Here is a 27,680-nt window from a genome sequence, read left to right as displayed (position 1 = left end):
TGCACATGTACGTGTTATAGTGGGTGGGAGGGGGCAGATCGTTTTTAGCTGTGCTGGTTTTCCTTTCAGGCATTCTTAGGGAACCAAAGCATGTTATTTTGGAAGTATCTGCTGGAGGAATGAAACATGTTCACGCCCCAGAACAAAATGACATTACGTAAATAATCCATCAGGTTTGCTCCATGGCAATCTGTGAATCCACTTCTACGAATCCACACTGGCTCTTCATTGCCCCAAAGCGTTCTGTTCAGCCTCTAGGAGCACATTCATGCACGTTTCTTGGGGGTGTATCCCACAGGAGGACACTTGTGCAGGCAGTAGATGAAGGAATAAACACCCAGGCGTTGCCTTCTCCTTATCTGCTGGCAGCATGTAGTCTGCTTGCTGCCTCTACAAGGGGGCAGAGTGAGGCCAGCAGAGCTTGAATCCCTCCCCTTTTAACATGTGGGTAAGGACCCGTGTGCCTGGCTGCTGATCTATGTGTTTCTGTACAAATGATAATGCAAATATCCACTGTAAGAGGCAGCTATCTATTAACTTTAGCTAACTTGGGGTGACCAAGCTACAGTTTAACAAGTTACTTCAGGAGAAGGAAAGCTAACAAACCATTCACAACATATCTCTCCACAGCAGGCTTTCTGAAGCATAGGGTCGTGTTGTTGAAAGCTTTCCCTTTCCAATGGTAGCAGTAGGATCTTATTCCTCTTTAAGAACCTAATGTCATGCACAAGCTGTGCAGACCCATTGCATTTTTAAAAGGTTTGGCCCTCCGAATACAACCTAAAACAGGTTCTACCTCAGAAGATGAGTTGTGTATAGTAGTAGACCCTGGGCCTGATCAAGCACAGGTATAAAACCCCATGTACGTTCCCTCATGAAATAATGCTAAAAGTTTACCTCCAGAGAACACTTGGCCAGACTAGTTTTGATGTTTTTTATTAGTATTATTTTATTTTTATTTTGTTTTGAAGGACTACGCAGCTTCCCGCATGCCATGAGCTTTGAGCAGAGAAGGTATCGAAGGTAGTGATCTCCCCGAAGAGGAGCGAAGGAGGTGGATTAGATCATGCATGATCTGCTCTTTAGATCACCTGAGCAAAAGTGAGGCATTCCTGGAGAAGAAAGAGCAATGCTGCAAGCAAGTCTATACAGATGGGCTGCAGGCTGCCCCTTCGCACACAGCACAGCCCCACAACAGGTCATGGAGAGGAGGCTGTGTGCCCTGACAGCGTCACTTACTGGCCCTAAAGTGTGGAGTCTGACCTGTTAAAAGACAGTATGTGCTTATTTAGATCGTGAAGTGTCACTGAGTACCAGCAATAAAAACATATCTGTAAAACATCAACCAAAATAGTACCAAATATATCCATTTAAAGGAACGCTTTGTGTCCCTCTGTTTCCTTAGACCTGCACATGATCTGTCTGCGGATCGGTTACTGTCGCGGAAAGGTGGCAACGGGCAGTTCTCATGTAAGAAAATACAAATTGTATGCTTGGTTTGTGCCAACTTCTGATTTTGTGTGTGTGTGTGTTACGTTGTATGTGATTATCAGTGTTCTATTCTAAATTTGATTAATTTGAAATCAAGATGGTGGGTGCAGAAAAATATTTGCAAGTAAGTTTTGTATTATTTCATATTCTTCTGGTTTCACTCTGGCCATATTCCTTCTGTAACAGATTTCTTCAAACATTCTGAGAAATAAGTTCATAGGCAGGAGCATTTGATGAACATCAAATTAACTTCCTCTAACAACCAATAAATGAGGTGACACGCTTAAATTGTGTTTGCTCTGCAAATTTGCTTTTTGTTTTTTATTTAAACTACACGAATAAAAGATGGGCCATGTTTTCCATCAAAAACTAAGGTGTGGAGAGCAAGTGCTAAGGCAAAGGAACCATCTGATTAGTTATTGAAATTGCAACTTTTTGTAGGCTAACAAAACAGTAGAGTTTCTTCTTCTCTCGTCCATCTCATCTGCTGATGGAACTGACCAAGGTTTTCCAAAATGATTTTGAAAAGTAACTTGAACAGTTGCCATTGTGTCTAAAACACATGCGAAGAGTCACAGCCCAATAACTACCAGCAGAAAATATTTACAATTTGGGCATTGCTGTTTTTAAAAAAAGAATGACCACCCTGAGAGCCTGTTTACATAGGTATCCTGTGAACAAGAGCAGGTGGTGTTTGTTGAATGAGTTGTTAGAAATTACTTAGTTCTGTTTATCATAGCCATTTAGGATGATAAGTTCCCCATAGTAGTTCACCATTCTAGAATGGGTAAGAACCAAGGGAACTATCAAGCTGGGATCTGCAAGAAAAAGACAGCACGTTTTGGGAAGAAAAAGTCCAGCAGCACAGAAGTTACTTAGTTCTAATAGTCTAAATGAATTAATATCTGTTATAAGACATGATCAGTGAGGCAGGAGGAACTAGAACATACCAACCCCTGTCCAACTGGAATTCTGGAATTCTGTCCCTGGCAGAGAGTTACTGGTGGCTACTGAGGGAAACGAGAGCAGAGCAAGCTGTTGATGTTCCCAGTCTCCAGTAATTTGCAACCAGCAACGCCAGAGGTGTTATTGTTATTTAATAGCCCTCAGTGAACTTCTCCCAGGAATGTCTTGCTGCCTTTTGACCCTCGGTGACTTTTCAGCATGCTCTTACTGTTGGATGGTAGAAAATCCTTCTAAATGGGAGGTGTTTGTAAGAGGAACAGCTCAGCTGGCTGTGGCTGCGCTGGTAGAAGCCTTTCTTATAAATGTAAACCAGGAGCTAGTGCATGGTTTTAGGCCTTCGTTGTGCCCTTGTAGGGAAGATATTTTTGTTGGGCCAATGCAAAATAATATGCATGACTGCATGTGGCTACGAGGCAGGAAATACAGGCTCCAGCAGATGCTGACTTGCAAAGTCAGCTTGGATGAATCATTTTTCTTGTTGTCTTTGTTTACCTTTCTGCTGGGTTTTCTCCTCAGATTGGATGAGAACATTGCACAGGCCTGCCTATGGTCAGCTTTTTCCTGTTTTTTCTTGTACCTAAGTAGTGCGCTGCTCTGTTTGGATTATAAACGTGGCAGGGGAATGTTTTAAATCCCCCAAATGGGGATTTGGAATGTAAGTCTTATGGAAACATTCCTACTGAAACTGGGTTACATAAACCTCCGCAAAGTGCGTGGCCACGTTGTGGACATTGCTCTTTCAGCAGCCCAGTTCCACTGCTTGATTTACTGGTAACAAATTCAGGAATTTTCCGTGCCCCCTCCACTCAATCCAGGGTGAAATTTACCCTTTGTTGAGTGTCAGTGTGGCCTATGAATCCCTTCCTTTGTTCCTTACTGACCAAAATAAGTCTGACGCAGGATTTTAGGTGACCTGGGGGTCATGCAAGAGAACTTCAGCCAGAAGGTTAAAATTGCCGTGACTGGCAGTGAGATGTTGCACTGTATGCGAAGCGCTCAGGAGGAGAGCAGGAGCAGAGCCTGCAGAAACAATTCCTAAAGAAAGAATGAGTTAATAATAATAGCTGGATTTAATTTCAGTGCCTCCCTTTGGCTTTCTGTAAGAGCTAACCTTGATGTAGGAAAGCTGGACAATGAATTTGATACCATAATCTGTTTTTATGCAAATGTCCTCTCAATAAATCTCCCATTACACAGAAAATGAAATTAAATGAACAAATATATTCATAATGTTAGACTTCTAAAGGTGGTGTACAATTAGTCAGAGTTTTACAAGCAGAATGAATTGGTTGTAATAAAAAATAACCTTTCTTGATAATCCCTGAGAATATATTTAAAGCCCAGGCTCAACCTTTTTAAATGACTGCCAAAAAAGATTGAATTTGAGGGGCCTGAGAATTTTTACATATCCTGAACTTTGGTAGACTGTGAATAACAAATATGATATTAAATTAGGAACATGTCCTTGCTGTGCTTGCCCCTTAATCAATTCTATTTTGTCTAATTTCAGAGCCTCTAGGATATGTCAATATTTTTGGGAGCTTGATATCCTCAACAATATTTGAATGGCTTAAATTGGGTAGAATAACCATAAGCGAAAGAAATGGCATGATGAAATGCATATTTCTTAAGTAATAAAATCTCTTAAATGTCTTGTCAATGGACAGTCATTCCAACAGCACCGCTATTACTCCTTAACATGAGTTTCCTTCTAAAATCCCACCCAAGAATGATGTTAAAAAAAATTTGAAAAGACAATGCAAAATATTTTTCATGTAGGAAAAAAAAAAAAAAAAGACGGGAAATAATAGGTTCTGCATCAGAATAACTTGTTGCATATTTTCAAGATCTGTGGAGCTGGGGCACAGCACAGCTCTCCTGTGGCTGCCCAGCTTCTGCCCCAGACTCGCAGGTGTTTGGCACCTCAAAGCACAAGCAGGAGTTGTGTTGGTCTGGGCTCCCGTGATAATCCCAGGCATGCAAGGGAATAAACTGGCTTTAACCTGAAGGGGAATTAGGCAAGAGGATTTCTACCACACCTGCCTTTCATCTGCCAGTGAGGATTCTGGGCTGTAAATGATAGTCCTCCTGTGGGTCTCAGTGAAGCACAGTGCAATCCCTCCGAGCTGTTAGACTGGATCTGAACACGCGTCCTTCTTGCCCACAGCACCTGGTAGAGAGGGTGAGGACAGGACTGACGTGTGGTCATCCCTCCCCAGCATAACCTCTCAGCAGTGATGCTTTTGCAATGCTGAGTGTGGGCTTAAATAAATAATAATCATAGCATCATTCAGATTGGAAAAGATCTCTAAGATCATCTAGTCTGACCTTAATAAATGCTCTTAGATCAAATGTAAGTGGTGCTGAAGAGTCTTCAGCCTGATCAAAAGAACAGTGAAGAAAGGTTATGATGGAAAAAAAATCAACAATTATCTTTGGGGGGAATGAACATTTTCAGTGGATGAAATGCTCTTCATTGAAGAGTATTTTGCAAAGGGTTTCCTAAACATATCCGTGTATTTCCTGTAATACCTGGAAATCTCATCCAAAAGCAATGAGGCATTCTGCTTGTTCAGGGCAGTTTTTTCTTTCATGACCTTTGGTCGCAACAGGAATGACCAACGGTGTAGGGTGGATAAACTTGGGTTTAGTGAGTTAGTGACAACGACAAGAAGGAGGCTCTGGGACAATGTTTCGATGAGAGGAGCAGCAAATAAACACGTAGGGCAAGCTGAGAGTTTACAAACCAGATTTCATTGTATTTATACATCATGGTTGGACTGGCTTTCAGCTGCTTCTGCTAATTCTATATTTTCAAGTCATGATCTGGGGGTTCCTCAGCATGCCACTGAGGCAGACAAGGAGAAACGTGTCTGCCTATTGAGTGTGCACTGGTTGTCCAGGCATAGGGGGAGCACGAAGCCTGCAGCATGAAGCCCCCATATTAGTGTTATGGCCTGACAGCTGTAAAAGTAAAAGAAAGAAGACACAAATTCAGGAGTTTGTCTGTAGACATACCATCAGCTTATTTTTTTTTTTTCCTTACTGTTCCAATCGGATACTCCTACTAACAGTTTGAATCCAATGTTGTCAAGAAGTGAAGGACTCTCAGATAGATGCAAATTACACAGGATTTTCCCTGAGTATTTTTTTTCCAAGATAAACAAATGTGCCTGTCTTCCCAGTGAGCTGACTGCTACTTCTGAGGTTCAGCAGAATGTGTCCAGCTGATACCTGTGTCCGCTCCTTCCCATTAGCTCTGTTCATGCCCTTTCCTACCAGCTTCTCCTGCTTCCAAGTTTGCAGTAGATAAAGGCCTTTCCTTTGAGGACAAAAATCCACCTTTCTGTCCACAAAGATGCAGATGCATTCCTCAGCACCGTTTGCAATGGGAGCTGATCCTCTCCCCTCTGGTTTGATGTTTTGGGCCTTGAAAATAGATGAATAGATTTGTAGATTAACTCCAGAGGTGCATATAATTATTTTTTTTTTCTTTTAACTTTTTTTTTTTTTTTTTTTATTTTTAGTGGCTAGGGAGTATGGGAAGAATGCAAATGAGTGAATGCCGTCTTTGATCCGTGTTGCTCCTGAGCATAATCTGCTAACCTGGCAGGAGCCAGGCATGAGTGGAATTGCTGCCCCTATGTAGGAAGGAACTTCAGCCGCTTTGCAAGCAGTTGCTCTCAGTTTGCTTGTTGGCTTGGGGAAAACAAGTGGCTGAGAGAGCCCCATCCCAGTACAGGACAGGGGAGCTGGCTGCACTGTGGGGCTGCTCACCTGCTGCTCACATTATGGGACTTCTTTTAAGCAGGGGTAACCTGAAATTGAGCTTTTCCGCCCACATCTGAAAAACGAGCAATGGAGCCTTTACCCTGAAAACGGCATGAGTGTGGCATCTCCCTCTCTCCGAGGGACGGGCTGAGCGTCTGAGCAAGGATCAACCTCCAGGAGCCAACCCTGAGGTGAGACACCAAGCTGCTGGCTGGGCAGGGTGCAGGCATTCGCTTCGCTAAAATGGGGCCTGTCCCTCAGCACAGAAGGTGTTGGAGTCTTCTGAGGGCATGTATTTAAAATACAGGTGGAAGAGCTAGGCAAGGTTGTTGAAGAGGGAAGGGTGATTTTGACTGTGTTAGATTTGCACAGTAAAACTTGTAATAACCAGCAAAATATAAAGGCTTGAAGAGTGAGTGTTTCTCTGTACTTCTGAGTAATTGTACTGTTAAATAAGATGATGCCTGGCTGTATGATATGCACATTCCATAAAACATGGATGTGTTTTTCTCTGCAGGGAAAGCTGCAAAAACCACTGGGAAGTGGTTTTTGCTCTGAGGTCTGGACTGACCATGTCTCCTCCACTCCCCTCAGACCTGGGCTACATCCCCCCTGACGGAGGATGGGGCTGGGCAGTGGTGTTCGGGGCCTCCATCTCGGTTGGGTTTGCATACACCTTTCCTAAAGCTTTCACAATCTACTTTAAAGAGCTTCAGGCTGTTTACAGCATCTCCTACAGCCAGATTGCCTGGATAACTTCCATCATGTGTGCTACCACGTACGGAGGAGGTAAGTGAAGCAAGACCTCATCTTTCTTTGTATCAGAGGAGGTCAGAGCTCCACACCAAAAGGGGAGGGGAGAACATATTTCATTGAGAAAGTTCCTGGAAAGATCTAACCTGAAAATTGGCTTTCTGTTTTCTGATGTTGTGCATTGGCAAAACAGAGAAAACCAGCACTGCTGGATATTTTATCGATAACATATACGATGTCATCAGTTCTTGTTATTTCATCAGAAATCTCGATGTGTTTGGCTTGGAGCTTGGCCACAGGGGAATTATTTTAAACCTAGACAGTTATTTCAGCATATTCAGCATTACAGCTTTTGTCCTGCTCCTCTTCTTGGCTTTCTTTTTGAAATAAAAAAACATGTTTCTGGCACTCATGGTTGTACGGATGGAAGCTTGAAAGCTAAAACTCAGCTGGTGAACAGGCATAGCATACATGCATGTAGATGTTGAGTTAGTATGTAAATGTGTCTTTAAATATTACCTAATTCTGTTGCCAAATTTTTGCTGTAAATTTTTAAGCGATGAAGTTTTAGATTTCTGTCTGGAGGATCTCTCTGAAAGGACAAATGTGTCCCCTGGTCACTTCAGGTTAAATTGTTCACTGAGTGCTTGTCCCTTGGCGGCAAACATCGCTGTTGTGCAAAGCTCCCAGGAAGGTGTTGCTTGTCCTCGTAATGAAATCACTGAGTGGATGTGCTCAGAGGGATACTTGCCTTAGGTACTGATGCCAGGTATCATCCTGCCACTTTGATCTCAGCAGCTGGTGTGTATCTTGCTATTAATGGTTAGTAGATTACTGTCTTGTTTGTAGGTTGCTGGTGCTTTGTGAGGTGCAGCTGTCAGGAGTTACTGCCTGGCCCTTAGCAGAGCCTTCGTTCTTAGCTTGTGTTGCAAGCGTGAAATGTAAAAGGATTAACACCAAGAACATAAGATAGCCACACCAGCGCACACCCAGCACCTCAGTACCTCAGGAAGGAGCTCTGCACAGTGATTAAAAAAGCTGCTGTGTGAAATGGCCTCAGAGGCAGTGAGAAGGCTTCACCAGGGCCTTGGGACTACAGTCTCAGAAGGGTGGAAGCTCGCTTCCAGGGCTATTAAATCAGCAGGTCTAATGAGTGTGTATTTTCCTTTGAAACAATGGGTGCATATTCTGTAACCACTGTGTCTGTTGTGGTTTCATGTCAGCAGAGTAAAATGAAAGGCCAAACAAAAGGTTCGAAAGGCTCAGGCTGGGGATTCAGGCTGTGCATGGCTGCTACAGGCCTGATTTCCTTGGGATGGCTGCTCAGTGCCCTCTGAGATCTGGATGTCTGAAACTGAACACCTTTAGGGATGTCTCAGACCAACTGACATTTCTGTCTCCCCCCCTACATTCTCAGAGCTATCTTCAACAACCTGATGAAGATGCAGGGGAGGATAAAGCATAGGGACTGGAGTGAGTGATCCTGATGGGGGAAGCAGCCACTACAGCATGAAACTCGAGGTTTTCATCATCGATCTTCAAATACTGATGCTTTTGGCACCCTGTTGCTGCAGAGCTATCACTAGAAGCTGCAGCCACATGCACAAGTTCCTGATGTTTCCAGATGTCAGAGGTAACAACAGGGAGATGTCAGCATTAGCAAGGAAATACAAGATGTTGTCCTGGCTGGCAGAATCAAGATGACTTCTCCTTTTCAGCATTACCTTTACCATCACACAGCCTTCAGGTTAAGAACTCACTGCTGATGGGGGGTCTTACAGTACCTCTCCTGGCATTTTCATAGGCACTAGGCCTGTGCTGACTGCCATAAGGGCACTTTTCCTTGATAGGGCTCTGTCTTATGGTGCAGTAGTTGTTGCTTTGAGCCTCTCTCAGTTTTAAAATCACTGTAGCATTTTGGTTTTAAAAATGAACTACCAAAATAATATATATTGGGAAAAAAAGAAAGTCTCATGAAGAATGTCTGTATAAAGATTATAGACTTTTCTAGAATTAAAGAAGATCAATTATCTACTCTGTTTTTGCAAATGATTAATAATTCTAAACATTTTCTCATCATGTTCTCATCTTTCAGAAGTTGTTTCCTGTAAATGGTGTTGACATCTCCATAGATCTGACAGCAGCATCATGCTTAATTATCATAGAGGAGGGAATGGTAATAATAACAGATTTAGTAGTTTCATCTCAGAAAATAAATATCTTTGAATGCATAAGTAATCGAATACTCAATTTGATCTTCCTTTCACACACCAGCATAAATTTAGAGCGATCCTGCTGCATCCAGTGAAGCTGCACGCCTTGTTTGAGGGAGGAGGAAAGCACCAGCAAGACTTGCCAGGGAGGCTGAGGGTACCCAGGGGATGCCTTCAGGGGGAATTATGCCTTCAAACCACAACTTTAGTTTTACAATGTTCAGAAATGCTACAGCTAACTATATACCAAGTAGTACTGTAGGGGAGTGTAAGTTTCTTAGCACTAGAGCAATTAAAAAAAAAAAAAAGAAAGCTTCAAAAAATGTTGGATATTCCTTCTGGGTGAAATTTTGTCTGCACTGAAGTCCATAGGCACTTTGCCATCACCTTTAGTGGAGCCAGGATTTCACTTGTCAGCTGAAAATTTTGATTTGCTAATCCATAATGCTAGAAGCCTGGAAAATTTCAGCCCCAAGCATGATATTTAGGAAAGGAGGCTGAGAAGTGAATGAAATTTTAGAAATGAATTGCGTGTCTGTAAACACTTGGTTTCCCAAAGGTCTCTGGGACTGTTAAGTGATGGAGTGTCCTATAAATATGACCCAAGTAATGAGTGCATCTGTGAAGCCTGCCTTACAAGGGGTCATGCCTGAGGCAATTGGGAGGCTCTTGGGAAGGTCGGTCTGCAAAGCCGGGATTACAGCAAGCTTGAGTAAACACTGTGCTTGGACCAAAAGTCTCCTCTCTTTGATCTCATAGGGCAGAATGGACATACAGTGTCAAAAGTTCAACAAGCTCCTGGAGAACAATCTGTGTAAGACCTTGAAAGTTAATACTAAAGCATCGTGCTCGATCTGCTGGACAACGGTCAGCCAGAAGGGCAAAGAAACAGGGGAAATGCAGGCTCAGGAGTGCTGCTGGGTTTACCTACAGAAATACTGCGTGTTGCATCACCCTGTGCTAAGGGCACAGAGGGCTGATGCATTGCAGGGATGTTGTACACAGCTGCCCACACTACCTGGTGCATGAATAATCCTTTCCTTTGATTCTGTTTCTTGTTTCCATACCAAAGTATTCAACTGAAATGTAGCAGGATCAGGCTGGGTGTCCTCTGCCCCATGCAGAGGAGCTGGTTATGCACACAATGGCTGCAGGATTTACCCTGCAGTCCTGCTTCCCCCTGCTCCCTTGCAGTGTCTGTCAGCCTCAGGGGTGATGAGAGCTGTGTGGTCCCAGTGAGCCTGGCTTCTGCTGGCTGCATTCTTGTCCTCGAAGCAAGCCAAAAGTGCCCTACTTCTGTGTAGCCAAGGGGTTGCAGCTCTCAGGGCACTGCAGTCCCAGAGGGAGGTTTATTGGGGGAATCCATGGAAGAGCAGGAACCCTCAAACAGTTGCAGACACTCATCACAACAATTTTCTATGCTGTAACAATAACAACAACAACAAAACACAACACAAACTTCCATCTGCCTCTTTGGGACAGTTTTTCTGCAGGTTTAACTGACTCCAAGGCCTTGAATACTTGGGTGAGGGTGGGTTAACTCTGGGGGGAAAATACCTTCGTGATGTAATGGCTCAGAGTTCTATGACCTGCAAACAATGGTGTTCAGAGACTACCTGCAGACCAGTGTGATGTCCCCCTGTGCCCAAGCTGAGGAGCTCCTGGCCCTCAATTCACACTTGGGCACCACTGCACAGTGCCAGCTTTCTGCTCTTTCAAAGAGGGAGAAAGAGGGAGCTGCTCTTCTTGGTGCCCCTGTAAAATCTCTCATCTCCCAGACATCAGGAGCGTTTAATGAGATCTAAAGCTCTCTACCTTGTTGAAGTGTTACTTGCCCTTCTGTCCTATTGCTAAAGACCCGAGCGTTTATTTGTGGCGAGACAGCCTTGGAGGTGGGCTGGAAGCAGTGGTCCCCAGCTATGCCACAGATACTTAGGGCCATGCCTTGGAGAAGCTGCTCGTGGAGGGGCTGGAAATCTTTGAACCCTGCAGCCACTGGGGTTTTGACAGTCTAAACTGCTGCAGGTCTTCTCCACCTGGTTGTTTTTTCATTGAAATAAATAAGGAAACTCTCACGAGAATATTTCCGTCAGAAGGTCCAGGATGCTTTGTGTGCTTTCACTTCAGAATGAGACCAAGTAGGCAAAGTGGGTAAGGCAAACTGGAATAGGATGGGATACAGTACTAATTTTACATTGCCAACACAAAAAGGCCTTTTTTCACTACATGTTTACTTTGAGCAAAGAGGTATGAACCCACTAGCCTGTGGTGAAACCTCGCAAGGAGGAAAACAAAGTCTCCAGGACTGGAGAGTTGCAGCTGGGAGCGCAGAGGATCCTGCTGCACACCGTGTCCTTCAGTGAATTCCCCATTGCTTTCGGTACAAATGAGAGTGACGTGCTGCTCGGGGTAAAGTGTAATTGCACCTCCAACACGACCTTCCACCCCAGCTGTTTGTTTGCCCGTGTGTGTGTGCACAATTTGAAATGCCACCCGCGTGGCTTTTAGTGATGTTTGAGAAAAACATGGAATCTGTGCTAATTTTTGGCCATTCAGGGCTTCACATAGCCAGACATCTGCCATTCAAGTTAATAGCTGAACTCTGTGTGTCTTTGGGTCCTTCAGCTCTGTTGTTTTTCCCTTCCTATGCAGTCATTTTCCAAATATAACAGAGCAAGGCCCTATTGGGATTAAGATGTAAATGAGATGAAGATGCAATAGCAAAGGAATAATTTGCTTTAATTCCCAAGTGAAAACATTCCAATTATTAGATTTAAATTAATTGTAGCCATCTTCTTACCAACACAACTGTTCCTGTTTGGGCTACTGATTAAACCCCTGCAACAGGGGAAAAGCAGAAGAAGTGTTGCTGCTGCTGGCTTTGTGTTTTGGTCTCAGGGAAACCAGCACTTCCAGCAGCGGTGTTTCACGTACCTGGCCGGCTGGATGGCGCGATGCAGAGCTGGAGCCATTCAAGGGTTTCACTGCTGTTTGAATTCCTCTGCCCACCTGGCCTCTGCAGTGCTATTAATACCACAGCTTAGCCAAAAAACAAGTTTGATGTTTCATAACTTTCTGTTTTGACCTCCTATGGCCCCTTTGTAAAACATCACCAGGTGCAAATCGGAGGTGCGAGGCTCTGCCAGCTGCCTCGGCAGCTTCCAGCCGTGCAGAAATCCCTCATCCTCACACAGTGTCACCCCACTGCTGGGTGCAGGGACATGTGGGGCTGGGGACTGTGCCCACAGACAGACGAACATCTCACACCATCCCAGAGAGGAATCCAGGGATTCAAAGGTGTCCTCAAAATAGCCATAGCCAAGGGACAGGGACTGGCCACGGTGCTGCTGCATCCCTGCCTGGGAACCACTGGGCAGAGCAAGGTTCCCTTTAATTAATACCTTGAGCACGACAATATTAGCAGTAAATCCCTGAATGCTGGAGGTCTGGTGGCTAAACTTTGAGGAATGTGTTGTGTCAGCCCAGTGGTGAGTAGAGGCCAGTCTGTGCTTACCTGGGAAGGAAGCACTCATCCGTCCTCAGGCTTGAATTTTGTCACTGGATTTGGGTGGGGCTGAGAGCAGAGAATTTTGCTGAATTCAAACCTTTTCCTAAATATTAATCTATATTAGTATGGACTGATCCCTTAGAAAAAAGAATATTATTATGAAAATAAATGCACATGGCTATTTTCAGAGGGCTGGGCTATTTCTTTCCTAAGACAAATTGCAAAAGCACCGGTATTGCATCCTGGGTCACTGAGCAGGGCCCTTAGGTTTTGTGGACAAAACTGCATATAATCTCATTCATAAATGAGAGGTAATTTCAGCCTCAGTCACAGATTGGACTTTGCTGCTGATACATTTTATGAGAGAATAGAAAATGAGAAAATATTTTGAGAAACAGCCACGCTGTGGCAATGGGTACCGCAGACATTTGGAAGAAGTGCCATCACATCTTTAGCTGCTCACTTTACCCAATGCTGTTGTGATGCAGCAGAGCTAGGGACAGATTTTTTTTTTCTTTTTCTTAATGTGGAAACAATTTGTAAAGCCTTTAATTGACTTTCGAAGGCTCAGTGAAGGAAAAACACTGTTGGGGTTACAGAGCTGTAGCTCCTACCTTCAGCTGCAATAAAACACTGTATGTAGAAGGATTCAGATAAAATTCTTTCCTAATACCAAAGTGGCCCACAGAGAATAAAAATAAATGCTTTCCATTCTCAGGGGAGTCCATTTTTTTCCCCCTTTTTTATTATTATTTATTGTTGGTAAAAGGAAATCACTCAGACTGTCAAGACTAGTCACTTCTATTTTTGTCCTTTTATTTTTGTGTCCTTACATTTTAAAGAATCTTATTTATCAAGCCTTAGGCTTCAATAAATGAAGGATGTTTGCTTATAAAAATCCAGATGTAAAGTATCTATGGGGACTGCCATGAAAGGCTTTGCAAAGAGTGGAAGATGGATCCTTTTGAGAGCAGGTTCAGCCTCTGACCCAGCCCCAGCCCCAGCCCCTTTCTCCCTTTGCCCTTCTTCTTGCCCCTGGAGCTTAGTGCTGGGGAAACAATAGCAGCCACTTATTTACATGGAGGGTTGTGATAGGGAAATGAGTTTGTTGAAAAGGTATTTTGCAATTTTAATGAACTTTCTTGCTGCTTGCCAACAAATTAAAAATCCTGCCCTCCAGGAAGCATCTGATTGCCATGGATGGGTGAGTGGAGCCCGGCTCTGGGGGCTGTGCTCTTTCCCGCAGGAGGGGCACGCACATAGGCAGCTGCCCCACATCTCCCCACATTGCTAGCGAATCCTTTTTGACCTAGCAAGCCCAGGATTTCTGCTGTCAGGCTTTTTCTTGGAAGAAACTCTCCCTCTGCCCTCAGATGGTCATGTTCTGCTTGTGAGCATCTCGTCAGAGCAGCAACACCTGTGCAGATGGTTTTCAGGTGTCTTTAGAAATCATTTGTCCCCCCAATAGCTCCTGCTGCAACTGGTTTCCTCCTCCCATTTTGTGTTTGCAACCAGTTTGTGTTAATGTTTACCCAGAGGGTGACATGCCAGTGCTTGCTGCAGAGGAAATTCCTTAAATTACACCAAATGTAATGTTTCTGCAGAAGGAAACTCTCCCATTTGCAGTGTTGTACCTGATCCTGTGTCCCTCTGCTCCAGGGGGTTCCCACCAGCACATAGTGCAGTGCTAAGGATGTGTCTTTCTTCGGTCTTGGGTGTGGTGGTTTATATGTGCTCACGTGTTTTCGTTTTTGGCAGAAGACAGAAACCAGCCACTAAAACTTGATTAGAAAAACTCCAGGAATCCCAAACCCTCTGTAGGAAAATGGGAGCAAACCATCCTGTCCCCTTCGCCGTCACCTTATTCAGCTGCGGACAGGGATTTTCATGCTGGGGAGACTTCCATTATGCCCTGCAATGGCAGAACTTGTATTTTCAGGGGTGCATTGTAAAAGCTTGCTGTAAGGGTGTCTGCAGCTCATAAAGTGACTCTGGGCTGCACCAGGACAAAATTCGCCAGCTCATCGTGCTGTGGCCCTGCACCCGCGAGTCAAGGTCTCCTGCTCTTTTTAAGTTTACTCAGTTTTATAGGAAGGAAGAAATAGTAGTAATAAAACATCTTATGGATGTGCTGTAAGGAGATCTTTAAAGCTGTAGATTAACTGCACCGGGCAAATTACTGAGCAAGGCACCGGTTCCTTCCCCCTCTCTCTTATTGCCTAATTGCCTATGGATAAAAATGGGAATTCTGGTAACAGGGGCTGTTTGGGGAGCATTGGAGGGTGGATGGAAATAGGGAGGAAAGGAGACCTTTCTTGTTTCATTACAGATTGGTGTGTTTGCACCTGAACCCAAAGGGGTAACTATTAAAATCTTGTTATTTCGGATTTAGCAATTTGTGGTGCTGAAGTGAGACGGAGTGCCACATGGGATCAGCGAGCTCCGTCTCTCCATGTCCTTGGGGAAGCACAGGCAGGCACACAAAATCTGCCCAAATTGTACCCCAGCCCTTGTGGTTACACACCGAGGAACGGAGGTCTCCCTGTCCAAGGCAGAGTGGGAGGTGGCAGGGTGTGGTGCTCGCCTGCCATATCCATCTGAATTTGCACAAAATTGGGGCTGAGGAGGCTCGTGGGTGGATTCCTTTGAGACCCGCAGTTACTTGAGGCAGGAGGAGACAAGGTGGAGCAAGACACAAGGCTGGCAGCAAAGCTGCAACTTTCTAGCAAGAGCAAACAGTTCTAGTGTTTCCCCAAAAAGACTTCAGCGGAAAAAGTGGAAAATACAGTGAATAAGGGAGAGCAGACAGTGACGGTACATCTGCCCTAATCTGCCGTGATATAGTTGTATGGGTACAGGACAGCAGGAGGGAAGAGAGCTGGTAGAAACAGGAAAAATCCTAATTTCCGTTTAAATGACTGTGGATATTTAATTAACCCCAGCGGGCTGGTTGGGTGCCAGTGCTCGGTGTTGTAGGGTGGTGAGGGAAAAAAAAAAAGTGGAAAAAGGGAAAAGCAGGTAAACCCAGAGGGGGCTTGGTCTGCTGGCTGTGCGGGGCGGGTCCCGTGTGGGGCTGTCCTGCGTGGGGCGGTGCAGAATCGCCCTCCCCGAGGGGCTCAGTGCCGCGATCCCACAGGTGGGTGCTGCTGCGTGGGGCTGCGGGGACCCACGCGTGGCCGGGGCTGTCCTGGGGGGGTGTCCTGGGGTGGTGGGTGGGGGCTGCACCAGGTTGGAGCTGGCGTTTTTAATCATAGCTACGTCCACGGGGTGTTTCCAGCGCTGTCCGCCCCAGTGGCACTGCCGATGTTCTTCGCGATAACGGCGACGCTGCAGAGGGGAGACTAAAAATTAATCAACAGCCCGAAGCGTGGGGGCGATGCTGTGGTCACAGCCTGGGACAGCTCTGCCGGCACTGACGCTGCCCGTTTGCACTTTTATTTTGCAGGGCTTCCTGAGGAGCACTGGGCTCGCGTCCCCCGGCCATGCCGTCCCCTGCTAACGCAGGGCCAGCCCCCAGCCCCCCAGATGGTGGCTGGGGCTGGGTGGTGGTCTTTGGTGCTTTCATTTCTATCGGCTTTGCCTACGCCTTCCCCAAAGGCATAGCCATCTTCTTCAAAGAGATCCAGGGTTTCTTTGACACGTCCTATAGCGAGATCGCGTGGGTCTCCTCCATCATGCTGGCCACCACGTACGGCGCAGGTGAGTAAGCCTGCCCCGGCTGCCAGGGTGGGTTTGCTGCACAGCAGAAAAAAGTCAGAAATCTCCTTTTTGGGGCAGCGTACAGGGAAGGCGACGGTGTCCTTCTGAGCTGCTTTATCAGCAGGTTTATCTTCTGATCCTGTTTCCAACTTCGTTCAGGGAAACGTGTCCAGATGCAGAGCGCAGATGAACTACGGGGTGTTTTTTGGAAGTAAACTGGTGCCAGCTGGGATTTTCAAACCAGCCTGGTGCTTACAAAAAGTTTCATTTTCTGTACCTTTTGGGCATGTGGAGGACTCCCAATGCCTTCAGAAATGTGATCTGTGACCAGCTCGCTGCTGACATCCCCAAAATTTCCAGCTGGGTCTGCAGCACCTTTGTTGTCTTTCAAAATAGGATCCACTTCAATGCAATGGGCATGGAGCCACGTGCAAGCCTTTATAAAGGCACGCAGCATCCTCAGCAGCAGAGGCTGAGCTGTGTGGTGTGCCCCAGTGCTGTGCCCTGTCTCCAGCCCTGGGCTGCCTCTGGGGCTTCTGCTTCTTGGGTATCATCTCAGCAGCCTCCTGGCTGCTCTCCCACCTTCAGAACTGCCAGCAGAGCATGGCTGTGGGCTGCCTGCTGTCCAGAAGTCAGATAACCTCTTAAAATTTCCATGGGCATCAGTGAAACAGCCTGGAGAGCAGGCTGGTATCAAACAGCTGGGTCTGGGGCGCAGCCAAGGGTGAGCATGCAGTAGAGCAGTAGCTGTGGCAGCTGCTGGTTTGTTGTGGCAGGTTGTAATTACAGCGATGAAATCACCAGGGTCAATCATTCTTATCACTTGTAAAGCAGTGCATATAACTTTGTTCTTTTTTAAAATCATTTTGATAGCACACTAATGACTCAATGAAAAGCACAGTCTGCCTTTGATTAAATCTGCAAGTGTGGGTAGACAGGAACTGTGCTCTGTAATTGCAGGAAACTTCATCAATATTTGTCCTGGCTCTTAAATAAATTCTGAAAATATTCTTTGTTTCTAAAAAGAGATTTTTGATTTCCTTAGTAATGCACTATAGTTTTCTATAGAGAGACTTGGTAATGAAAGTAATAATGCTTTGTACTGTAAAGTTTAGCAAAGTGGAAGAGATTCTTGAATCAGACCCTATTGTGATCCACCCAGTGCGAAGACTTGGTCCCAGTGACAGTAGCTGGGCTGAGTTCCCATCCAAGAACCCACAAATGCAGCAGCAGTTCAGAAAGACAAATCCTCTGCCGGAGTCAGTGCTGCTCTCCCAGGACACCTCAACAGGATGCTGAGCCCAAGCTGAAGCTCTGGCATACATTGCCATTGGAGCTTGTTATTAAATGCAGAGAAAACCATTTTTGCTTCATCCCTGACAATACAAATAAGCAGCCAGCAGTGAAAAGCAAGCAGTCAGGCTCTGTATGGGCTGAGCAGGAGCTGATGGCAAGTGGATTACTGGGGAATGGGGGACAGAGAGAAACACTGCTGTGGGAGGCAGGCAAAAAGAGTGCCACTCATTTAGGTATTACTTAAGCCCTGCTTTACAGGGCTGGGGTGCATTTCAGTCCGATTAGCTGGTTTCAGTTTGGGTTTGCTGTGATGTGGAACACTTCGGAGGCAGTCAGGGAGGGGAAAAAGGAGCAGCAGCCAGCCCATGCCTATAGGGGAGGGTCTGGGAAGCTGCATGGTTTAGAAGTCAAAGAGAGATGACTAATTTCTGGTACAAAAAGGATGTGAATGTGTGGAGGCTGCTGTAAATTTTGTGGCTGATACTGAAATTGCACAAAGTCTTGGGTAGGTGTTACCTGGGGCTCAAGGCACCATGGTGATGACCTCAGAATTTCAATCTGCTTGCAGTGGACACCATCACCCAGAGTGATGCCATGGGAAGCCCCGCTCTGCTGCAGGGCAGGGGGAGCTCCTGATGGAGCATCCCCCAAATAATATCCTCTCTGCAGACCACCATGTGCCAGAGCAGTCTGCCAGCTCTGCTGGCACCCCCAGCTCGCTCTGCTCCTCTGCCCCATGCCACCAGTGCCTTGGCAGCGTGCCTTTGGAGGGTCTGATGCCCTGGCTGATAACAGCTTTGTTTGCAAACATCCTCAGGAAGCAGTCCCTAACTTCCTTGGCATGCTTTTTGGTGTGGGGACTTGTTTTTAGGCTGTGCTGCTTACTGTAAACAGAGCTTATGCTGGCATTTAATAAATAGTGCAAACGGAGCTCGTTTTTGGAAAACACTTATGTGAACTCACCCAAATTCAAAGAGGAGCAGCTCGGCTGACTGGGACAGCACGGACACAGATTTCACAGTGACCACCTGAGGCTGTGGCTTGTAGCACCAGAGCAACACGAATTTTTCAGACTAAGACTGAAAATTGGGAGCCGAGACCATTTCTGCCCTCCACTTGTGGTTTTGTTCCCCTAGGAAGCTGTTTTACCCCAGCCGCAGCTCCGGCAATATATATTGCAGAAGTTTTAATGTGTCTTATCCCCCAGTTTCTTAATCCGAATGAGGTTGCAGAAAGCAATCCTGGCCCTCTAACACAGGCAGTAAAACAGATTAGTGTGCAGTAAAGCAGACAGCCTGGACTTTATGGCAGGGCACTTGTGCCTCTCCCCAGTGCTCACGTTCAGCCGCGGCACATTTCTGGCTGTGGACAGCAAACCTCTGGGCAAGGTGCACAAGGGAACATTGCTGTTCTCTGCCCACGTCCCCCAGGGTGAAATTCTGTCGGTCTGATAAAGGATTTCCGTTTTGCAATGTCTCCACTCTTTTCTTGCACGGGGTGAAGGCTCGCCCCATGCGGAGGGATGGTGGAGCAGAGCCAGTGCCTGGTACAGAGGGGAGGCTCACCGGGCCAGGCAGAGCTGCCCCCTCCTATCTTTGGGGTGACACATTTCAGCCCAGGCCACCGGTGGGTCCCTGGAGATAACCACTGCTCTGGAAAACAGCGGGCAGAGGAGCCCCCAGGAAAGGAAAGATAACACTAATTTGGTGGTGGTTTGGTCACCCTATCCAGCACTGGGGGAAGCAGCCAGACATGTTAAAAATAAGAAACTCAGACAATACTAATGTAACAGCAGTGATGTTCTCATAGCTCTTACAGGCTCCTTGAAAGTGGTGAGGAGGTAAGGATAGTGGGCAGGAAAAATGCCTTTTGTTATGGCCAGCTGGTAGAGCTCTGAGGCTGCTTTCTGGTGCATGGGCCAGAACAGAGAGAATAATTTAATACCTGGGACAATATTTGCATTTTCAATTTTATTTTATTTTTTAATGATAACTCTGTGGCCAAAATGATCTTTTTGCCATTGTAATGGAAGAACAGAACTCAGCTGAGTGAAACGTGGAGACCAGATCCTGACACAGTCATTTCAGCTGGTTAGCTTGGGTGGCTGGGGCTAGCGTGGGAGACATCTGACATTTTATTCTCATTTTGAAGAATCTTATTTATTTATTTATTTATTTTTGCTATTGCTGTGCAAAAACAAAAACAAAAACAAAAACGTGCATGAGGATTGTACCTTGGTTTTGTTTTCCATGGAGTGCTGTGGAGTCTTTGTCTTGGTTGTGCCATATGCTGCTGTGATGCCCTCCTGGTCTCCATGTTGCTGTTCTTATGTATCCAAATTTCTACTGAAATTAGGGAATTGCCTTCTGCGTATTTTACAAAAAGACAGAGAGCCACCTTTAGCAAATACAACAAAAACAAGAGCATTTCTTAAGTAAAAACCTTATCCCAAAGCCAGCTGGTGTTTGTTACTTTTGTTATTTATTATTTATTGTTTTGAAACTGGATGAAACGTCTGAGGTTTTAATTCTGGAGATGCCCATTAACTGGGTCTTTTCTCCAAAGAAACTTTCTCCCAGAGCTTGTAACTGCTTAATAGAGCATCAGCTAGAGCTGCAAGGAAAAGATTGGGAAGTTGAAAGTCGACCGCTGACCTTGAACATTTAATCCAAAATTTTATAGCCGTATTTTATTACGTTGCTGGCATGATAAATTGCAGTGACAGGTTTAGAAAGGACCTTACAACATGCAGTGGCGTAAAGCTATATTAATAATGAGTTTGATTCTGCAGTTCTTAACTTAATCAAAACTGTGTATGCGCTCTTCTGGTCTGGACCGAACCCCACTGAAACCCTCTCTGCCTCCAGAAGACCTCACCCAGCGCTCTCCACCCATCCCAAGCGCTTACAAATAGCCCTGAAGCTAACCACAGCACCAACAGGGGAAACTGAGGCAAGAAAAGGAGGTGTTTTTCCAAGGACAAGCAGCAAATGATGACAGAGCTGGGGCCAGCTGTGGGATGTGCAAGCTCTCTGTGAGCCAGTTTTGGTGCAGACGGGGTCCTGATGGGCAGGAGGTGCCCTGACTGGTGGAGCCAGGCGGTTTTCTACATGTCCTGCCCAAAGCTCGGTGCCATTGACAGCACTGACAGCAAAGTATCATGCATCAGCGCTCCCTAGTTATGTGCTTACAGTGTTGGTTCCACAAAAAAATTCAAATAGGGCTTTCACTAGGATTTGCCTAGACACGCACACGTCTGCGTGGGTTTCTGTGTAGGCTGGAAGAAGGACTCCACGATGGCTATTTGGCATCCTGCTGCAGCATTACCTGCGGTGGACAGGCTTGGGGACCAAACCCAGGTGCTTCTGGCAGAAGCACAGCTCAGCAGCGTGGTGCTGGATGCCTCCTCTGCTTACTGTGGCCACCTCTTGGAGTCCCACCAAGTCAGTGCCTCCCCATGTCATTGAAACAAGGCGTCTTCCCACACCGAGGCACTCCCTGGTGTAGCAGCACCATTATCGGCATGGGTTTTGTTAGGGAAACCGGGTGAAGAATGATTTGATATCTGTAATGGATGGCACTGCGGGTTCATATACTTCTCCTGGCTCTCAGAGAGCACTCAAGCCCTGCAAGGTCACCACATATGTGCTTATATTTTTTATTTTTTTAAATAGCCCTGTTCTAGTTAAGAACGATAATAGCTATAGGTTCAGGTGAAATATTTCTGTGTTCGTGGACTTGGTCACAAAGCTTTATCATTTTGCCCTTCATTGGAGCTAGCAAGGTCACCAGGCAGGAGTAATAGAGCTGTGATGGACTTAATAAAAACAGAGATTAATAAGAACGAGGAAGAAGAAAGCAAAGGATTTTGGATGGGGAGTTGTTAATGCTTCACATGCAGGTATAAAGCCCAGGAGCAAGTTGCAATCCCCTCCAAAAAGTAAAATATACACACGCAAAGGATTCTTGCCCCAGGAAGGACAATGTGTGTGTGTGCGTGCTGCTGCAGGAAGGGGTGTGAGGATGTTCATGCCAAGCTGTCCTGCAGCACTGCAGTTATTCTGCCCCTGGGTGGCTCTCCAGCATAAATCTCTCTTGGTCAAATCGTGTGGGGTTTCTAGGAGGTGGACAAAGCCCTTGGAGGACATGCCCAGATAGGGGCTGTTTGCCTGTAGAGCAGGGTGTAGAGGATGCTACCCAAGGGCTGCTGATCTCAACGAACAGGTGTTTCGGCTGTGGAGGGAACAGATCTGTAGCTGGGCTTCAAGATGGAAGGGATGAAAGACTGTGGTCCTGCCAAAGCAAAAGCTAAAAAAGTTATGGAAAAAAAATATCAAAAAGCGTGAAGTCGGGACCTGCTGCAGGTGAGCAGCTGTGGGCTGCTGAGATCCCAGCCAGCAGCCTGGGGAAGGCGCTGAGCACAAGCAGCCGTGTGCTGGGCACCTGCCTCGCTGTCCCCTCGCAGGAGAGTTATTTAATTGCCTAAATACGAAGTGACACGAGGGACCTTGGCTCCTGCCCCGGTTTTGGAGCTTTTGGCCTGTGGCTCCTCCGTACGCTCCAGTTGTGCAGTCTGAAAATTGAAATGCCGAGGCACTGATCAGATAAGATTGCTGGATAAGGACGAGGACGCTTTGTCTCTCTGAAGCTTGGGTCTTGCCTGCTTTGTTTTCCTATTATTTTTTCTTAACATCAGGACGCTTCTGTAGCAAATACACGTATGTGTGATGGGAGGTCATGCTCCCTGACTTTCCAAGGCCATGTCTGGCAGGGGAGGCTGCTGCAGCTTGGTTTGTGCCCCAGGTTGTTATCTCCACAGGTTTTTCAGCTGGCTGTGGTGCCCGTTCCTGGGAGACCCAGCACCGTGGAGCAGGGACGGGCCAGCCTGATGACCGAGGGGCACGTGTCCAGGCAGGCGTCCCCATGCCTGGCTCTTGCATCTCACAGGGGTTATGCTACAACAGCCCTGCTCTGCAGAATGTGCCCCAGCTCTACAAGCAATGCCATCACCCCCTTTAATGTACAGAGCCTTTTCCTCACCCACAAGGGGGCAAGAGGCGGCTTCTAGGGACTTGTTAGCTATGGGAGCTGCTATGGCATATGTTGGACTTCACACAAAACTGCCAACTTCTGATGCAAAGCAATAGTAACACAAGGCAGCAGGACATTTTAGGGGCAGATGGGTGTTTGGAAGCTGCCCTTTGGGAACTGGCTGTGGGCTATGTGACACCAGGACTGTCACCTGGGGTGCTTGCTTGCTGCTGCTTGCCCTCCAGCCCCAGTGCGTGTGGTTGTCCTGCCTGCAGCTGCACTGCCTGGGGAAGCGAGGGGGTGCTCCTCCACCACTGCTAGTCCAAAAAAAACCATCTGAACCCAAAAACTGAGACTAATAATGGCCTGTGATATTACCAGGTGCCAGCAAGTCTTCTCCAGAAGTCTGGAGCAGGCTCGGGTAACAAACACGAGCCCTCCAGGTGTCCTGGACCTCAGACTTCTTTAGCAAGGCACAAGACACAAAAACCTGCAAGTTTTTACCTTTCCCATCCCTTCCCCCCTGCTTTGTGACAGAGTCCTGTGCTTTTTTTTTGAGCCGTGCATCATTAACGGGTGCTGATTGCTAATGCTGACCCCCAGGCCTGGACGCTGGTGTGTGCTGGCAGCACGTTAATAACGCTGGGCACTTCTTTCATTGCCTGCGTAACGAGGAGGCTGCTCCGCCACGAGGGGTGGTGCCCTGCTGGGTGAATTATGAGGCCAACGGCACTGTTGTTATTCCTCCGAGGGAATGAGATTATTACTGAGGAAATCACAGGCCTGCTCCTCTTGTTGCTTTACTACCAGCCTAATAACAGACTTTGCTTTATTAGGATAAATGATTTTCCCCTTTTCCTCCCAGCTCCTCCTCATGTCCCCAGCTACTCCACGTAGTCAGCTCCAGTCCTGTCCGGCTGAACTCTGGAGCTTTATCTGTGTTTTCACAGCAGTTTGGAGACTAAGAACTATCAGGGCAGTTTTTCTGGTGTCTCTGCACATCGACAGCTCTTGTCCCCACAGGAACCTGGGAGAAGCTGAGCTGTGCCTGCAGCCCAGCACTGTGGACACCGGCGATCCCAAACCCACCACCGCTGGGGCTCAACACCGTGGGCTGCTTTAAAGCTTTGCTGTTTTATCATCTGCATGGCCATCGACTGCTCTTAGCAGCAGAAACACGGTGTTTGCAGTGGCTCTGTGCCACTTTACACGGTCAGAAGGTCGGCCTTGTGAAATCTGCAATAAGCCCACATTGCACAGAGGCCTCTGGGGTGCGGGGCTGCCTGAGCCCTGCCCAGAAATATTTCACCAGAAATTCAGCCAGGCCAGGTTCTGCCCAACAGGGAGAAATTCATTTCTGTTGGTATTAGGTTAAGTTAAAAAAAAAAAAAAAATCACAAGCCAGACGAATAAGGGATATAGATGTGGTCAGAGGTATGGGAGAGAAGAACGCTTTAAATAGAGCCCTTGTTAAAAATACATTGGTGTTTTGCACCAACACTGGAAGTTTTGCAGCTCATAAAAAATTCATAAGGCTTCCTGAGAAAAACAGAAAAGCAATTCAGGTGTCTATCTTTTGAGCACTGTCATACTTGCAGGAGTTTAAGCCAGTCTGGATTGATATTTCTTGTTAAATGCCATGTCTGTGTTTCCATCCTGCCCGGATCATAGTTCAGTGGCTCAAAAAGAATAAATGACAAGATGGTCTGGCTTCGGGGGGGAGTGGATGGGAGAGCCCAGGGTGTTTTGCATTTTCTTTATGGTCTTACAATCTCCTCTTCAGGGTCCTTTTCACTTCTGCAGACACGAAACTCAAGGTGAAAAGTAATTGGACAAGCTAACAAATGAGCTGGGGCTTGCTTGCTTTCCCACCGGCAAGTTGCTGTGTTCTGCTTGCCACCAGGATCAGCTGCTTTGACACGGCCTTCCGTGTAGCAGCTAACAACTAATGGAAAGCTGCCACAGGTGTGAGAAAAGAGAGGCTTTATACAGGACAGGCACTAAACCAGTATGATTTATGTGGGCTGAGGATAGCGCTTTCAATTACAGCAGTCTTCCAGGAGTGCCGTGAGCCCAGCAGCATCTTTAGGGGATACTTGGTGCGAACTGTTGCTCTGCAGGCTGCACAGTTTTATGACAGGCAGCACACCCGTTTTCTGCTCCACAAGCATCTGGGGTGCAAAATAAGGTGTTTCTGACCTGGCTTTCCTTCTTCTTCCCCAGGGGATGATGGTAGCTCCCCTGAAAAGCGTGTGTGTCCCCCAGCAGTGCAAGGAGCAGAGCTGCAGGCACAGCTCTGAGCAAAGCCAGCAGCAGAAGCAGGCTCAGCTTCCTCCTGTGCCTGTCTCTGTCTGGTGCCATCCCCTTGCCATGGCTGATAAGTGATCTCTGAGCCTGGAAGGTCATCAGCGAGCCACTTGCTGGGATGTGGAAGGGGCTGCCTTGTTTCCTAAGGCTGGCTGGGTGGGAAATGCTGTCCCTTCCCACAGCTGGCAACCCCACATCAGCAGCCTTGTCCCCGTCATGCAGCAAGGTACAAGGCAACGCTTGAATTTTAGTTCTAGTTTCCCTATTAGAAGTGGCTGTGGGATTTCTGCTGTGTGGGGATGTTTTGGGGATGATGCTGGCTTGGTGACGCTGCTGGTCCCCAAGAGGCCACGCACCAGGGACACGTTGCACAGCTGATTTGGCTTTTGCTCCTCACTGTGACTTTTGAGGAACTCTGAAAGCGTTCACCAAAACCTCTGCGAGGTCAGACCAGGTGAACAGCAGCTTCACTTAGCCAGCTACATCTCCTGCCCTGTCCTTGCCTGGCTCTGTTAATTAAGAGACAAAATTCACCCTGCCTCCTGCTCCTGCTGCCATCAGCTCACAGGCAGGCGGGGTGGTTTCGTTTGGATTTGAGGCCAGGGAGCCTGTGGTTCCTGCGTGTTGGACCAGGCAGGTGCGAGCAAGTCAAGGTGCCTTGGGATCTAAGCTGCACGCGCTGTTGCTGTAATTGTTTTCGGTGTGGTAATGCACTGCATCTTTATTCTTCTCATGCATGCTGCATAACCAGTAAATGACAGGTCCTGCTTTTTCAATTCCTCTGTGTTTCCAGGGGCTGTCACACTTTTAATTTTTGCAATAGCTGCAAGCAAAGCAGTAATCATGTTTCCTATTTCCCACGACTGTGGTGCTGGCTTTGTTGTTCTTAATTCCTCTCCTTGACTTGAGCTATTTCATGTTCTCTACAGTTTCCCAGAACGCTGCTGTTTAATCTGGCGTTGGACGGCTGATGGGCTCCCCGCGGGACAAGTGCTATGGGTGGCATATGGCACGGCAGGGCAGGAGAGGTGCCTGGGATCTGTCAGGGGTGACACTGATCATTGTAGACATCAGGGCAGGGGGAAGGTGTACGTTTTTGTGATTCGTGCCCAAATTGGCAGGGTTTGCGTGCCGCAGTGTGCACAGCTATGTGACATGTCGCGTGCTCCACTTTCTGCTGAGAGATGGGACAGCTTCTGAAAGGCTGCTCTTAAAGCCCATGGACAACCGCCTCTACGTTTCTGTCGGTCCAAATGACTTAAGTGGAAGTAATTTGGGGGATGTGATTTGCTTCGGTGCCTTTCAAAGGTCTGCTCAGCACTGTTACAAAACCTTTGTCCTGGGAGCAGCAGCACGGGGAGGTTTGGGTTCCCATCTGGTGCTTTCCCTGCAGGTTAAGTGCTCGTCGTGGCCTTCACTGTGGGTGCTCCACTGTATGGAAAGGTCGGTGCAGATGCTGTGCTCCCGGCCTCCTCCTCTAACTGGCTGCACTCGGTATCTTCAAGGTCTCCAACCCTCAGCGCTGTGGGGGTGAGGGTGGTCAGGGAGCACAAATGCTGTCACAGACGTGTGCTGTGATCCCAAATGCTGCGCTGCTTTAGCAAAGCAAGGCCGTGGTGCCTTGAAGTTAGAAGGTTTTGGGGTGTGAAGGAGAAAGGTTTATGTTGCTTCTGAAGTGATTCTCCATTCCCTGTGGGCACAGCCCAGTCCAAGCTGCTGGCACTTCTGAGACCACAGCTCCCCACCCAGACAGACAAACAGACGGGACTGAACCCCCTGTAAAACTGATAACACACCCGACAGCAGGTGAAGGCTGCTTGTGGAAGGTCACACAGACCTGCTGCAAAGCGTTGCTGAGAGATCCCATTGACTGTTTGCTGCTTTCCTGCTTTTCCATTGCTTTCCTGCTGTGGCCGGGAAAGACAAGACCAGGGAGCAATTGCAGACTCATGGCTTAATGAGTGATCTCTGGAAAGCCGAGATGTCGTTGAGGACACTGCGTGTCCATTGAGGCTGCTGCAGGGGAACAGCCTCGTGCTCTCATTTGCAAAGACATTGGTTGAGATACGGGTGTTTGCTTTCACCTCCAGCCCCTCCTCTGGGATGGCCCCATAGCCAGGAAGCAGAGCACAGTGTGTCCCAACTTCAGCACCTTCCTGCTCATCATCTGCTGTCATGCTCCAAACCCATCATTACGGATGGGTGTAGCCAACATGACAGCTCGTGGAGTGAGAGAGACGTGGATCTGTATGGCTTTTCTCGAGGTGGATGCTGCATGAGTAGGACATGTGGGAGCATTCTGCTTTGGTTGTCGCAGCTGGCACTTCTCTGTCCAGGAGCTGCCCCCAGTCCGAGCAGGAGACAGGCTTTATCGGGAGTCTTACAGGCTTTGAGTGCTCTGCTCCATGGCACAGCATCCCATAGTTTTAGGGCTATCCTGAAAGCCCCCTTCCAGCAGGGGAAGGTAATTGAAACCACTTTTTCATAGCTGAGTAATTAGATTGATTCTGGAGCAATGCGGGCATGTGGAAAATTGAAAAACGAGTTGTGTGCCCTTAGGCTGCAGACAAATGTGGTGGTGCCTTTCCTGAGGAACGCCGGCTGCATCTCTTGGATAACAGGGCACGCTGAGACCATCTCCAGCA

The 27,680-nt window shown here is 47.1% G+C and overlaps 1 protein-coding gene across 5 annotated transcripts in view; it reads left to right on the top strand.

The window, feature by feature from the left end:
- The first annotated feature begins 1,038 nt into the window (after nt 1–1,038).
- The window catches only part of LOC101797576 (monocarboxylate transporter 2), a 38,816-nt gene continuing 12,174 nt past the window's right edge, over nt 1,039–27,680 (top strand). The window contains exons 1-3 of one of the 5 annotated variants that reach the window (XM_072044242.1): nt 1,039–1,470; nt 6,269–6,419; nt 6,746–7,017. In XM_072044242.1, coding sequence (XP_071900343.1) covers nt 6,801–7,017 — 217 coding nt within the window. In that variant the 5' untranslated portion in view covers nt 1,039–1,470; nt 6,269–6,419; nt 6,746–6,800. Of the gene's footprint in view, nt 1,471–6,265; nt 6,420–6,745; nt 7,018–15,705; nt 15,839–15,956; nt 16,402–27,680 lie in introns of those variants that run through there. The other 4 variants (XM_072044244.1, XM_072044243.1, XM_005011202.6 and 1 more) reach the window with 4 other exon arrangements.

Source organism: Anas platyrhynchos, chromosome 13 (assembly GCF_047663525.1).
Source record: "Anas platyrhynchos isolate ZD024472 breed Pekin duck chromosome 13, IASCAAS_PekinDuck_T2T, whole genome shotgun sequence".
NCBI lineage: Eukaryota > Metazoa > Chordata > Aves > Anseriformes > Anatidae > Anas > Anas platyrhynchos.
The sequence above is the reverse complement of the archived record's forward strand: the minus strand, read 5'-3'. Positions and strand labels throughout refer to the sequence as shown.